This window comes from Ictidomys tridecemlineatus, chromosome 3 (assembly GCF_052094955.1).
Source record: "Ictidomys tridecemlineatus isolate mIctTri1 chromosome 3, mIctTri1.hap1, whole genome shotgun sequence".
NCBI lineage: Eukaryota > Metazoa > Chordata > Mammalia > Rodentia > Sciuridae > Ictidomys > Ictidomys tridecemlineatus.
The window spans coordinates 35,092,819-35,108,122 of NC_135479.1; the positions used below are offsets into that span (position 1 = coordinate 35,092,819).

The 15,304-nt window shown below is 45.3% G+C and overlaps 1 protein-coding gene across 2 annotated transcripts; it reads right to left on the minus strand.

The window, feature by feature from the left end:
- Positions 1–2,334: 2,334 nt before the first annotated feature.
- Chct1 (CHD1 helical C-terminal domain containing 1) lies at positions 2,335–13,755 on the minus strand. Of its 2 annotated transcripts, none has more exons than XM_078041253.1 (6): positions 13,434–13,755; positions 11,131–11,232; positions 10,686–10,861; positions 10,171–10,270; positions 6,180–6,375; positions 2,335–2,592 (listed from the first exon to the last, which is right to left on the minus strand). In XM_078041253.1, exons 3-6 carry the CDS (start codon positions 10,772–10,774, stop codon positions 2,507–2,509), a joined length of 471 nt encoding a protein of 156 aa, XP_077897379.1. In that variant the 5' UTR covers positions 10,775–10,861; positions 11,131–11,232; positions 13,434–13,755; the 3' UTR covers positions 2,335–2,506. The 2 variants fall into 2 exon arrangements, with proteins under 2 accessions (XP_077897379.1, XP_005321595.1); XM_005321538.3 differs by lacking the exon at positions 13,434–13,755 and adding an exon at positions 12,514–12,564.
- Positions 13,756–15,304: the final 1,549 nt, after the last annotated feature.

The following is a 15,304-nucleotide window of genomic DNA, read 5'->3' on the forward strand; positions in this document are numbered from 1 at the left end:
ATCTTTAATGTCCCCCAGTTGCAGGTCCTAGGTCATTGGGGTGTGTCCTTGAAGAGAATATTATAACTCCAGCTGCTCCTCTTCCTCTCTCTTCAGCTTTCCAGATGCCATGAGAGTTCTTGATGCACGAGGCACTCCCTGCCATTATGTCTGAAAGCAGCAGGGCCAACAGACCATGGGCTGAAACCATGGATGCCTGGAGCCAAAATAAGGTTTGTTTGTTTTTTTTTTTTCCTTATAAGTTGATTATTTCAGGGATTTTATCACAGTGACAGAAAGCTAACAGTGGTGTGCTTGACAAGTAGGAGAAAAGCAGGATGAGGACGGACAGGTGGCAGAGTGGACAGTGGGCATAGATCTTAGAGGGCCCTCTAGGCCCTTGCAATGCCTTTTTTATTTTGGGTGAAATGAGCTGTTGGAGGGTTTAAAGCAGAGCATCAACGTGTGTGCTACTTTTCTGGAAATTCTAACCTCCTATTGAATTTGAGGAAAGAACTAAGAGGCCTCCAAACCCAGCTTCACCTGTTGCCCATTTTGCCTTCAGGCCCCTTGACTGTTCCCAAGGCTGACACGAAGCTCCCCACCCCATTCTCTTGATCTTCATCTTTTTTTATACACCCTTCCAGCCCTGATTGGAGAAAGAAGGTTGTACTGTCCCATAGTTCCTCTAGGTGGCAGTGCTGCCTTGCATGAGGGGGACATCTGTCAATCTAATCCCAAAGCAATTTGTCCCTAGGATTTAGTGAGATCTCTCAGAAGTGGAAAACATCCTGGGTGGCTGGGGGTACTGGGGGCGCAGTTGCACACACCTGCAATCCCAGTGGCTCGGGAGGCTGAGGCAGAAGGATCACAAGTTCAAAGCCAGCCTCCGCAATTTAGCAAGGCCCTATCTCTAAATAAAAAATTAAGAAGGATTGGGATTTGGCTCGGTGGCTAAGCACCCCTGGGTTCAATTCCTAGTACAAAAACAAAACAAAACAAAACAAAAAAACACCATCCAGAAGTCTCTAATCATCATGGTCACCTTCCCGCTTGTTTGCCTTCTCACCTAAGTTCTCCCTGCTCTGTAAAAACTGTCAGGTAATATGCCTGTAATATCTGCAGTTCGGGAGGCTGAGACAGGAAGATTGCAAATTCAAAGCCAGCCTCAGCAGCAACTTAGGGAGACCTCAGCTTCCTGAGTAGTTGTGATTATAAGCCAGGCTATGCCTGGCTTGATGGTTTTTTAATATTTAATTTTTTTTAATTGTCGATGGACCTTTATTTATTTATATGCAGTGCTGAAAATCTAACCCAGTGCCTCACACATGCTAGGCGAGTGTTCTACCACTGATGTTCTTAATGTGAAAAAATCAAGTTTCAATATTGGCAACTGATTTGTTTAATGTCTGTCATTTACCATGAGTAGAACCCCACGGGGGAAAACAAAACACAGTGGTAGGCTGCCATTTTTTCCTTTTGTTACCAGGGATTCAATCCAGGGGTACTTAACCATTGAGTCACACCCCCCCCCCAGTCCTTTTTATTTTTTGAGACAGGATCTCTAAGTTGCTGAGCTTGGCTTTGAACTTGTTATCCTCCTATCTCAGCCTCCCAAATGGCTGGGAATAACAGACTTGTATCACCACTCCCGACTAGGCTGTCCATTTTTGACCACTGGCTAAGACGACTGATGTCTCTTCCTGTTTCCAGCCTCGCTCACTTCTGTGCACCTTTGCTCACAGTCTCATCTCCCAAGGCCCAAATCATATCAGTTCATCCCGCTGTTTAACACCTCCCTGGCTACCCCACCTCAAGTTATCCACAAAATGAAATCCAGCTGATTTAGGCAGGCTGCCAAACTTGTTACTGACTCCAGCTCATCCCCCCACAGGCCCCTGTGTTCTCCCTGGGCAAACACTCATCAGTTCCTTTGTTCCCTCCCCTATCACTCATCCACCCCGCTGTGGAGTCTACTCACAAGTCGGTATCCCCATTGGTCTCTGATGATCCTTGACACAGGGACTATGGGACTCTGTGTGTGTGTGTATGTGTGTGTGTGTGTGTGTGTGTGTGTGTGTGTGTGTTGGTATGGGGATTGAACCCAGGGGTGCTTTTACCACTGAGCTACATCCCCAGCCATTTTTTTAAAAAATTGAGACAGGGTCTCATTAGGTTGTTTAGGGCCTCACTAAGTTGCTGAGGCGGACCTCAAACTTATGATCCCTCTGCCTCAGCCTCCCTAGTGGTTGGGATTACAGGCCACTGCACCTGGTTGGCAAATATTTTTAAAACAATTTTTTTTTAAAGTGAACAAAAGATGGCTATTAGCCAAGTCAACAGAATTGTCTTAGTAATGTTTATCTTCCACCCCATTTATTCATAATCAAGACCTGAGCATCCCTTCAATAAGAATGATTTTGTTCTTTTCCCTCATTGGTCCCCTCCCCCCAGGTGCTGACAGGTCCAAGTCCCAGTAGTGCTCTGTGAGCCAGGGTGAGCAGGCCTTCTGTCCCAGCGGGTCTTCTTATTGGCAGGTCTCTGGAGTTTCTTGAGCTTCCTTAATCCTCTTTCTCTTGAGTTTTGGCTTTTGAGGAAGTTTCGTTAAAGAACCTGAAAGCGAGAAGGTCAGAGAAGGAAGGTCCTGAGGATATCATGGATGGTTAAGAGAATCTCTGCAACATAGGGGAAGGTGGAGGGGGCAGAAAAGGAAAAATAACACAATTTTATCTTCCTTCCAACTATGTTCCTTTTTCCTTACTGGAACCCCATACAAGTAAAGGGACAACATCACTCCCAACATACAGATGAGGAAGAGTAAGGAAGGGATCCGCCCAAAGCCTTGCAGCAAGTTAGGGGCACAGTCAAGACCAGACCCAAGTTTTCTTGACCTCTGGCTTTGTGTTCTGACACCTTCCTACCTCTTGGGTCTAATACCCCAATTCCATTGTGTTGCCTCTGGACTGTAATCAAACTCTAATTACACCAAGCTTTTTGTTTGTGGTACTTGGGATTGAGCCCAGAGGTGCTTGACCACTGATCCATACCCCCAGCTCTTCTTATTGTTTATTTTGAGACAGGGTCTCGCTATATTGCTTAAGGTCTCACTTAGTTGCCGAGGCTGGTTTGAACTTGCAATCCTCCTGCCTCAGTCTCCCAAGTTGCTGGGATTACAGGCGTGCCCCAACATGCACCACTACACCCAGGTTACTTTATTTTTTAATATTTATTTTTTTTGTAGTTGTACACAATACCTTTATTTCATTCATTCATTTATTTAATGTGGTGCTGAGGATCGAACCCAGGGCCTTGCACATTCGAGGTGAGCGCTCTACCGCTGAGCCATAACCCCAGCATTCCCCCCCTCCAGGTTACTTTTAATTACAGGGGTTGACTCTGTGATTAATCTTGCCTGCTCATAGTGGATTCACCAGGTATCATGTGCTTTCTCATGTAACAATGGGCAGGACACAACCTCATCTCTCATGTATCAACAAAATGTTTAATTTATCAATATCTTTTTTTTTTTTTTGAGGGGCTGGGAATTGAAACTGGGGCCTTGTGCATGCTAGGCAAGCACTCTACCCCTGAGCCACATCCCCAGCCCGATACTTTCATCTAACATCCTGTTTATAGGTAAAGAAACAAGCTGAAAGATGCAAGAAAAACAAACAAACAAACAAACAGAATATGGAACATTCCATAGAACAATACTGATATCTTCAACCATTCAAGGGTATTAAAAAGGGGGCACAACAAGGGCTGGGGTTGTGGCTCAGTGGTAGAGTGCTCACCTAGCATGCATGAGGCACTGGGTTTGATCCTCAGCACCACATAAATATAAAGATATTGTGTCCACCTAAAACTAAGAAATAAATATTAAAAAAGGGGGACACAACTTTGTTAGGTAAAAAGATTTAAGAGACAACCAGGTGAAATGCATCATTTGGGAAAACAGAGCCATCATTATTTCTGAAATTTGAATGTATTTCAACTATCACATGAAAGGAAAATGTTGACTTGGAAAAGTTGATGCCATTAACTTTTTTAAATATATTTTTTAGTTGTAGATGGACACAATACTTTTATTTATTTATTTATTTTTATGTGGTGTTAGGTGAGTACTCTACCACTGAGCCACAACCACAGCCCCTAATGCCATTAATTTACAAAGCAAGTTCAAATCAAAATCACAAAGCTGTGGCAAAAACAAATCAAAATCACACATACAACAGTCTCAATTTGGTTAAAGTACGTACATTTATATGCATAAAAGTGATCTGGGAAGTGTTAGCAGTGGTAAAATGACAATGTAATGTTTATATTTTCTTATTTTTGCTCAGCTGTATTTAATTTTCTATGTTTATAATAGTAAAAAAATATTTCAGTGGGGTTGTGGCTCAGTGGTCGAGTGCTCACCTAGCATGTGTAAGGCGCTGAGTTCCATCCTCAGCACCACATAAAAATAAATAAATAAGGGGCTCAGCAGTAGAGCACTTGCCTAGCACATGCGGGGCCCTGAGTTTGATCCTCAGCACCACATAAAAATAAACAAAATAAAGGTATTTGTTCATCAACAACTAAAAGAAATTTCTAAAAATTTCACTAATTGCTTGAAGGGGCTTGGGAATACAGCTCAGTGGTGGAGCACTTGCCTACCGTGTGAGGTTGAATTCCCCAACACTGAAAAATAATATACGAAAACCAAATTTCGCAGGTCACTGTCCAAGTCTTTTCCCATTACACCCCTGCACCTCTCCACCCTGCTCTCCACCTCCCGCTTCAGATTGTCCACTCAGTGCCACCTCACCCCTGCCCTCCCCTGCACCCATCCCTTTGTCCCTTTCTTTAAAGCCTGTTTCAACCTACCTGTCCTGATTAACACACCTTTTGCCCTATGGCTTCAGAGAGGGACAGGAGTACCCATTGCTTGGGGATGCTGCAAGGGTCACATGAAATGAAGATACAGAGTACCTTGCACAGTGATGGGCTGCCATAGCTCTTATTCTGATTCCTATTCTGATCCATGACTACTTAGCCAAGAGCATCTTGATTATGGACTGGCCTTCGTTCTTTCAAGTTCCACTTGTGTGTTTTACTTCCTCCATTTAAACTATAAGCACTAGGGCCATGCATGGGCCCTCACAGGACCCAGGCAGGGTTCTGGGCCTCACGAGCTGCCTAGCCCATGCCTATGGCCACTGACCATTTTTCACTACTCTCACCTGCTGGATGCAAGGTGGGACTGAGGAAGAATTGCCCCTGAGCCCACTTGAGGCCTGCTGCCCTGCATTAGCCCTAACCAGCCAGGTCTTCAGAATTTCTGGGACTATCCTAGGACCATAATCTGAGGTCCTCAAGCCACTTTGTTTGCCTTTGCCTTTCCTGCAGTAGTCAAGCAAGGGAAGCTAGCTGTGGCCCAGAAGTCAGTTCCAGAAGTAAGAGGTGGATGGGTGCAGTATCACTCTGTACCGGAGTGCACAGGAGGAGCCCTCGTGGGTTCCCACATTGGCTGGAGCCCCTCTCATTAAAGAGACTCTGTTCCCCAACCCCACAGCCTCTGTGCAGACAGCCAGATACTGTGGTTATTGTAGAGGCCAAAGCAGCTGGAAAGCCCGTCCCAGACCATCTGGCTCACTGTGAGTGTGAGTCCTCTTTCCCCCCCACCTGATAGTGAGTATCCTGCTACAGCTTATGTGGACCCTTCCTGTCTATGCTCTTGATCACTTAGAAACTGCTCAACCATGCTTCTTGTTGTATGGAAAAGTGCATTTGTTTAAATGCTAACTAAAAAATGCAGGAGTCAAAACTATATGTATTATGAGACCTGCTGAGGGGGAAATATATAGAACCCTGAAGGAAATACTCTAAATAGTACCAGTGGTGGCTTCTGGGTAATGGGTGATTTTCTCTATTTGTTTTTACACTTACTGGTACATGTTAAGTGTTCTATAATGAACTTACCTGGGGGAGAAGCTAAAAATAGAAAAGAGAAAGTAGAGAAAGGGAAGGAAAGAAGGATGGAGAGAAAAAAATGCAGGATGAAGAGAAGGTGGAAAGGAGGCAAAGGATCTTGTCAGGCTCAGGATGGAGGTCCTGGGCACTCAAGCCTGCTCCAGGGATATACCCAGACTGTGCTTGGGAGCCTAGTTCAGGCACTCCTCCTACCCCCACCCCCACCTGCACCAAGTGGGCATTACCTCTCTTGACATGGAGCTGGGATGTTGGCTCCCCCAGCACAGGGGCCTCTCTGCCCGGGGCCTGCATCTTGGACAGCCTCTCCTTCATGCCGCTGATGTTGCTGTGCAGCCCCCAGGCATTGCAGAGCTTGGGCAGACTGTCCTCCTGGTCAGCCAGCAAGGATCTCTCCGGTGAATCCAAGGGGCAGAATGCCACCTGCAACAGGGCCACAATGTTAAGGGGAGTGTGAAGAAGAGGCCTGAATTCTAGAAAAACTGCTGAGTCTGGCTGTACCTAACACTCGCTGAGTCAAAAGGATGGTGGGGAGAATCACAGATGGAAGAGGAAGGACCAGGGGGACATTGAAGCCAGGGTGCCATTGTCCCTTCTTAGGTCATCCTTTATTATTTATTTTATTTTTTTTTATATTTTTGCAGTGCTGAGTATTGAGCCCAGGAGCTCATACATGCTAAGCAAGTGCTCTACTACTCAGTTATATCTTGTTATGGTTTGGATGTGAGGTGTCCCCCAAAAGCCCATATGTAAGAACACGCAAGAAGTTTCAAAGGAAATGATCGGGTTTTAAGAGTGTTAACCCAATCAGTGAATTAATCCCCTGATAGGGATTAACTGAGTGGTAACTGAAGTGGTAGGGTGTGGCTGGAGGAGGTGGACATTGGGGGCTTGGCTATGAGGTGTGTATTTTGTATCTGGAGAGCACAGTCCCTCTCTCTGCTTCCTGATCATCATGGGAGCTGCTTCTCTCTGCCACACTCTTCCACCATGATGTTCTGCCTCACCTCAAGCTCCATGGAATGGAGTCTGCTGTCTATGAATTGAGACCTCTGAAACCGTGAGCCCCCAAACAAACTTTTCCTCCTCTACAATCATTCTGGTCAGATCCTTTAGTCACAGCAGCGAAGAATCTGACTAAATCAAACCCTAGTTAGGTTGTCCTTTATTTTAAAGTTATCTTCCATCTCTTTTTTTTGGGGGGGGGAGGTGGAGGAGGTGATAGTGTCTTTCTTGTTGATTTGAAATGAAACAAATATACTGGTTTTAAAGTCCTAATTTATCAAAATTTAAACTGAGAGACTAGAGGTATTTAAAACATTTTTTTTTCTGGCCAATGAACCTCAGAAATTCAGAAATCACTAAAATGACAACTCCTTATATTCAGGAGAGACTCACTAGACAGAAAACTGAGGCAGGAAGATCACAAGTTCAAAGCCAGCCTCGGCAACTAAGTGAGGCCCTAAGCAACTTATTAAGACTTCGCCCCCCTCTCTCAAAAAAAAGAAAAGAATAAGGGCTGGGGATGTGGCTCAGTGCTTAAGTGGCCGTGGATTTAATCTCTGAGAGAGAGAGAGAGAGAGAGAGAGAGAGAGAGAGAGAATATCACTAGAGCTGGTTTTGTCGCTCCCCCACCTTGTAGTCCCAGCTACCTGGGAGGCTGAGGTGGGAAGGCCAGTTGAACCCAAGAGTTTGGGGCCAGCCTGGGTAACACAGTGAGATTCCTCCCACCTCTCCTTATGAAAGATAATCAGTGAAATGATCCAGCCGTTCACACTCAGAGGAAGAAGAGACAAGAGGGAGAGGGTTCCTTTTGGCTGACAGGTTCCTGCGCAGCTGGAGTGGCAGGGGTGTGGGGCAAGTTATTTTACCTCACTACATTTGGGATCTTCATTTACAAAACCGTGGACAATAATTCTAATGACCACTTAGGGTTACTTTTCAATCCTGACCTAAAAAGAGTTTTTACAACTCTTGGGCTGGGGTTGTGGCTCAGTATGGTAGAATGCTTGCCTAGCACGGGTGAGGCACTGGGTTCAATTCTCAGCACCGCATATAAATAAATAAAAAATAAAGGTCCATGGACAACTAAAAAAAATTTTAAAAACAACTATTACCTATGATTGTTATTATGGACCTAGGGTTTTTCCAAGCATTCTCTGCAAACCCCTAGGGAACCCCCCTGGGGCCCATTTAAAGAACAAAAGACAGATCAATGGATTCTAATGAAATCTAGTATATCTAAAGTCCATTGATCCAAATCTGAAAAGGTACCTGCTGTATGATTCTAGCTACGTGACATTCTTGCAAAATTCTGAGAATGGTGAAATATCAGTCTTTGTGAGAGTTGGGAGGGAAGAAGGAAGAAAGAACGAATAGGTGGGGCTCATGGAATTTTTAGGGCAGTCTAACTATTCTGATACCATAATGGTGGATCCCTGTCATCATATACTCTCAAACTCTATAGAATGCACAACACAAAGACTGAACCTTATCCTAAACTGTGGGCTTTAGCTAGTAATAATGTAATGTAGCCAGTAATAACATAACAAATGTACCCCCCTCAGGTATTACTCTGAACTTTCCACTCAATTTTTCTAAAAGCATCAAACTACTTTTAAAAAGTATTTTATTTTTTTAAAAGTTCATTGTTATGGTTCAGATTCCACTCTGTATTTAAGAAATTGCCACCTACTGAGTTTAATGTGGTGATCAAAGAAAAAAATCCACAGTTATCTGGGAATGCTAAGAAAATGCTCTCTTTTCCAAGCATGTATCTGTGTGAGGCTGGTTTTTCTTCATGTACGTCAGCCAAGTCATATATCATGGCATTGACAGCAGAGGCAGATATGAGAATCCAGCTGTCTTCTATTAAGTTAGACATGGAAAAAATTTGCTAAAATATAAAACGCTACTATATTCTCACTAATTTTTTTAAAAATAGTTTTTTTTATAAACATTTTTTAGTTCTTTTTTTTTCTTTCTCTTTCTTCCTTTTTGTTTCTTTTCCCCCCAGTACTGGGGATTGAACCCAGGGCACTTTACCACTGAGCTACATCCCCAGCCCTTTTTATTTCTATCTCCAGACAGGGTTTCATTAAATTGTTGAGGCTGGCCTTGAACTTCAGATCCTCCTGCCTCAAGCCTCTCGAGTAGCTGGAATTACAGGTGTGTGCAACTACCCGGCTCATCAAAATATGAACATGTAATAGATTGTCCTTATTTATATTCTCAAACAAATTAGTAAATATATGTTTAAAACTTTTCTTTAATTTCTAATAAGGTAGACATTAACAGACATGATCCAAATAAATAAATGCCTTTTTTTTTTTTTTTTTTTGGTACTGGGGATTGAACCCAGGGTCATTTAATCACTGAGCCACATCCCCAGCCCTTTTTCGTACATTTTATTTTGAGATAACTGTCTCACTGAGTTGCTTGGGGCTTCACTAAGTTGTTGAGGCTGGCTTTTAACTTGCAATTCTCCTACCTCAGCCTCCAGAGCCACTGGGATTACAGGTGTGCACCACTCTGTCCAAACCTTTTGATATTCTTAACACTTTCCAAGAAGGATAACCTGTCCAGACTAAAATGTTTGAGGGTCACTGTTTGGGGACAAAGCCAGGCCAGGTTCTGTGGACAGGCCCCTGAGACTTCCCCAAGCTGACTGACCTCAACCATCCCACCCATAGTTTCTCAGGGATGTCCCTACCCCTGCTACCATCAGAGTGTGTGTGTGGAGGGTGAATTCCTATCAAGAACTTCATGCTAACCCAGCAGCTCAGGAGAATGAAACAGGAGAATTGCAAATTCAAAGGCAGCCTCAGCAAAAGTGAGGCACTAAGCAATTCAGTAAGACTCTGACTCTAAATAGAATACAAAATAGGGCTGGGGATGTGACTCAGTGGTTGAGTGCCCCTGACTGAGTTCAATCCTCAGTACCTGCCCTCAAAAAAAAAAAAAAAAAAAAAAAAAAAAAAAAAAAAACAAGAAAGAAAGAAAAAGAAAAAGAACTTAATGCTGAGCCCCTGCCCTCTTCAGCCCCTTTCTCTGCCCAGTGCAGGGCAGAGGCAGGAGTAGTGGAGTCTTCTTCAGGCAGTGAGCCGTGGAAAGGACCCCAATGCCTGGTCATACTAGTCCTAGGCCTCCCCTCCTGATCTAAGAACACATCAAACCACCCTGAGCAGGCCCCCAGAGGAGCTTTCTGGAAAGCCTCACCAGGAACTTGGCCGGCTGGTTGGTTTTGGTGTACTTGTACAGGCGGCGAAGCTGCTTGGCTTCCAATTCAGAGAAGAGGGAGACAAATCGCCAGAGCATCCTGTGGGGAGAGACTCAAGGTTGAAGGGGGCAGAATAGAGCCCTTTCTCCAACATTTGTGTTGGAGCCAGGACCCCACCCAGGGAGAAATGGGCCCATGCTGCTTCCTTGCTTTTTGGTTGAGGGGATGGGGGGTAGGGATGTGCCAGAACCAGAATATCATGTCCTAGAGATGAGCACCTGCACCCAGTATTGTTCAGTCAAAGGGCATTCTCCTCACAGTCCACTGTGTGCACAGCTAAGGTGCCATCAGTGCTGCCCTGAATGGCCAGGGGGACTCTATTCTCTCTACCCTCTCTGTCACCTCTAGGATTCTGACTCTTTCACATAAAGATGAAGGACTGGGAGATCTTGACTAGTGTAGATGGGATGGCTCAGAAATGAGTGTGGGTAGAAAGACAAGGAGGCCACCCTACTTCTTCCAGTGCTTGATTTCCCAGGCTCGGCAATAATGCTGCAGAAAGGTATTGATGTGATCCCCTAGGACCACAAGGCTCTGCTTCATGTACTTTAGCCTCTTCTTCTGGGGAAGGTCCTTGGGCAGGTGCAATTTGCGCAGGAACTTCTTCAGCGGCCGCAGATATTCTTTACACTGAGGAGGCAACAGGCACAGTGAGGGGACATAGGGAAAAGACGAGGCATTGGGGCAGTGTCAAGTGACTAGCAGATAGGCCCGGATGCAGCAGCCCTTAACAAAGCTCTGGAAAGGCTGTATGTGCTTAGTGAGGAGGTTCCAGGGGACCTCTCACCCCACTTTAACCCCAAGAGTTTGACAAGTGGGGCACTGAGCTATAGGTCTAAGACCTGCTACTTCTTTACAGAGGCACAGAGGACAGACTTTCAACCTGGTTCCTTACTCACAATTTTGAAGGTGTCCTGGCCCAAGCCTTTGGCATGGCAGACAAGTGAGTCTCCGGCAGGGATGGTGCTGGAGCTCCTCTCTAAGCAGGGCACATTCTTCACCTGAGAGGAGACAGGGGGCATTCAGCTGAGGGGCTGGGGCCACCGCTCCTGAGGGACAGTGCTTTATAAGCACCAGCCAAATGGCAGCCAAAGCCCTTCTCCGTCCTCCTTATGACTTCCTTGACCTAGCACTGATGTGAATACACTCTGGGCAAAGAAGCCCATCTCTGAAAAATCTCTGCTTTGAAAACCTATTTCTTTTATAACAAGCATAACATATTATACTAGTCAGTTTGCAAAGTTCTAGATTAACATTAGCTCATTTTATTTTCCTACAAATTCCGTGAGGTTAGATGTCATATCCATGGTTACAGAAGAGAACACTGAGACATCAAAAGATTTAAGTGAGTCCTTGAGGGAATGATCAAGGGTTCACTTATTCTTTCATTCAGCAAACATGTATTGGTTGCCTAAGTCTCAGGTCCATGTCTTTACATCTATAATCTTTATTGTCATGCCAGGCCTCTTAAAAGGCCCTCAATTAAAAAAAAAAAAACGGTGATGGTGACAACATGAATCTTTTGATAGCAAAAGTGGGGCAAAGAATTGAAAGTTAACAAAGTGACTATGAATGCCAGGTGCATGCTTGTAATCCCAGTGACTCAGGAGGCTGAGGCAGGAGGATTGCGAATTCAAAGCGATCCTCAGCAATTTAACGGGGCCCTGAGCAACCAAGTGAGGTGGTTAAGCACCCCTGGGTTCAATCCCTGCTACCCCCCCCCCTCTAATTTTTAAGTGACTGTGAAATATTACTATGTCAGAGCACAGGATTAGATTGACATGACTATAACTGCAAAGTCTCTAAGAAAAATGAGCAATAATTTCTCTCTGTGTCCAGTGGGAACAAGAAAGATGCATCCCCAGACCACTCTGAGGGGACACTAGGGGAAAGTTACAGAGGTGGATAGGGAGGGGATGGGACAGGCCCCTCCACGGACTAGAAAGGGGGAACTCTGGCTAAATAACTCAATAAATACACATACACACCACACACAGACCATAACACATGAAAAAACACGTGCACATCTGCACATGCCCTTGAGTCTTCATAACCAACCATGAGATGGGACCCCCTTCCCATCATCTTGCCAGGAACACTTGTCTTAGATAAACATCTGTTTGAATGAATTATGTTCTCTTGCTCTTTGGGCCTCTTGCTAACTCAGGTACCCCACCATTTTTCCTTCACCTCTTCTTCTTTGAATTTCAGATTCTCCACTTTACAAAACCAGCCCCTGGGGACCTTCCCTCCCTTCCTCCCATCCCCTGCCTTTATTTCACCTTCTCTATTGGCTTGTCTCCTTCACCCCCTTGGCCATCTAAAGCCTCCATTTTAATAGGAGTGCTGGCAGGCTCCAGGGTGGCACTCCTCAGGTCCCCTCAGCCTTCTGACCTACTGCTTCTGTGACCTGAGTATCTCAGGGAGTGAGCAAGTTAGCTCCAGAACTCGGAGGAAAACCATGGCAACTGCCAACACAGAGCCCAGCCCCCACCCCTCCGTGCCCTCATTCCTAGAGGTGGCCACCAGCCATCTCCTCCCCAACTGGAACTGAACAAGGGACTGAACCAGATGCGCTGAGTAGACTGGATTGTGTCAGCTCACAACTGGCCAGGAGGGGCTGGCATCCCTTCTCCCAAGAGTACTGTCAGATGCAGTTGATTTTGAACCCTGGTAAGTAATTTTCCTGCGTGTGTACCATTCCCGCCTCCTCAGCTACACCCAGTGGGCTCCCTGAGAGCATTGAGGACCAGGGTTTGTAACATTCCTTTCCCTGATTTGGGACAAAGGACTAGAGGCGGTGCTGAAGGAGAGAATGGAATACAGTAGATCTCTACTGAGATCACATCTTCTTTCAGCCAGCTGTGTCAGGTGCTGGTTGGATGGTGGTGGTGTTTTTAAGGGAGAAGGACAAAAATCACAGCCACTGTGTCATTTCAGTAGCCGGTGAAGGTCCCAGGAGTGAGCCCATTTCACAGAAGAAGAGCCGAGAGGCCCAGAGGTCCGCTGCCACTAAGAGGCGCCTGGGGTGGGAGGAAACACTGCCAGCCAGATCCAGGGGTCTCTGCATGTCACTGGCGCCTGGACCAAGCCGGGATCGCCAGCGCCCCCATCGCCGCGCCAGCGCCCCCTGGTGTCGCTCCAGTGTGCGCATGGCCGGCGGCGGGCGATGGTGAGACCGTTGCCGCCGCAGTTTCCTCACCTAAGCCGCATCTTCTTCCCTGGGACGCTGAATTCCATCCCCCGGATCTTCCTCGGTGCCCTCCGGGACCGGGGCGCAGTTTTCTCCACCCAGTTTGACCCTATTCTCCTCCTGCCTCGGCGGCCCACCCAGCCCGAACGCCTCTCCACCGAGCGGCGGAACCCGCACACGACAGGGACTCGGTGGCTGTTGACTGCTGTGAAGCAGGCGGCCGGGAGGCCCCGGTGGAGCGCTGCTGGAGGCGGGAAGTTTCTGTTGTGTTTCCGACAATTTTTAACCTGCTCTCTATGCCATCAAAATAATAATTACATTGGCAAGGGCTAGGAGAAAGGAGCCCTCGTATGCACTTTTACTGGGAGCGATAACTGGTGAATTATGTGTTTCAAAATGTTAAGTGTGAGCTGGGTGTGGTGGCGCAGGCCTGTAATCCCAGCAACTCAGGAGACTGAGGCAGGAGGTCCACAAATTGGAGGCCAGTCTCTGCTATTTAGCGGGGCCCCAAGCAACTTAGTGAGATCCGGTCTCAAAAAAAAAAAAAAAAAAAAAAAAAGGCTGGGGATATAAATTGACCCTGGGTTAAATCTCCAGTACCCAAAAAAGTATTCTTTTTGACCCACCAATTCTACTTTTAGGAATTAGTTTAAGGATAGAAGACAAGGACTGTTAAAATAGTAACATTTTGGAAACTATTGAAATGTCAGCCATAGGGCAAATAAAATGTGGCATATCTACAAAAACATTAAAAATTCTACTGTAGGTCTATTGACATAGATAACAGGAATTAAATCAGGATTAGGGTATAATGCCATTTTGGATATACATAGCAAAGAAGTTTTGAAGGATACACTTCAAAATAGCAAGGGGGGGGTTTAACACTTTGTGTATTGTCTGCATTTTAAGAAAATAATGAAAATGCTTTAATTTTGCAGTCAGAAAAGAGTCTATTTTTCAAAAGTTGCTCATAAGGACTAAACATCAATAAAAATATTATATAATGCTAATTTTAAAAAACAGAACCCAAAAGGGTCTGTAGGCTGCAACTCATACATGGAGATGAATATGCACCAAGACTGTAAGAAAAGTTAAAATATATCTATATAAATATATGTGTCTGTATATGCATGAGTGTATGTATGTGCATAAATATATGTCCCTAAATAGCTACAATTTTGACAGAGGGAAATACATGTTAGAACCTCAGAGCTAAGCTATCCCTGCCTGTTCCCTTATCCTGTTCCACTCCTCCTTTTTCCTCTCAGAGCCTCCAGTGAGCCCTAGGCTCTGGATGGCTGCCCTACTCCCATAATGATTTTATTATCAACCACAGGGAGCAGCCTGAAGAGACAATTGAACGTAAGAGCAGCCAGGAATAATGGCTCAACACACAACAGTTAGCTAAGACAAAACAAAAATCCATTGCCTTTGGGGGCATTGTTCAAAATCCAATTGGTCAGCATGAAATGACTATAGACTCAGGCAACTCATTCAATAAAGTTATTATCAGAATTGATATTATGCTGTCTCACCCCTGCAACATCTATTTAAAAAAACAACTACTATGTGCCATGTACTTTAGGTATCTGGCAGGTGAGGGGTGAGCGTTGTTAATCTGTCCATAGTCCACTTTGTGCAGGCTGGCATACTCCTTGATGGCACAGAACAGCCTCATGATCATCAGGCTTCACTGCACCTCCCCCAGTCCAAAGACAGAGTTAACATAATTGTTTTATTTCCTGAATTAAGCCAACATGGAAAGTGACTCTTAGCACTTACTCTTACACTGCTTTCCCTGGTAGATCTGAACTATCTCTCTCTCTCTCTCTCTCTCTCTCTCTCTCTCTCTCTCTCTCTCTCTCTCTGTTAAACAGTGA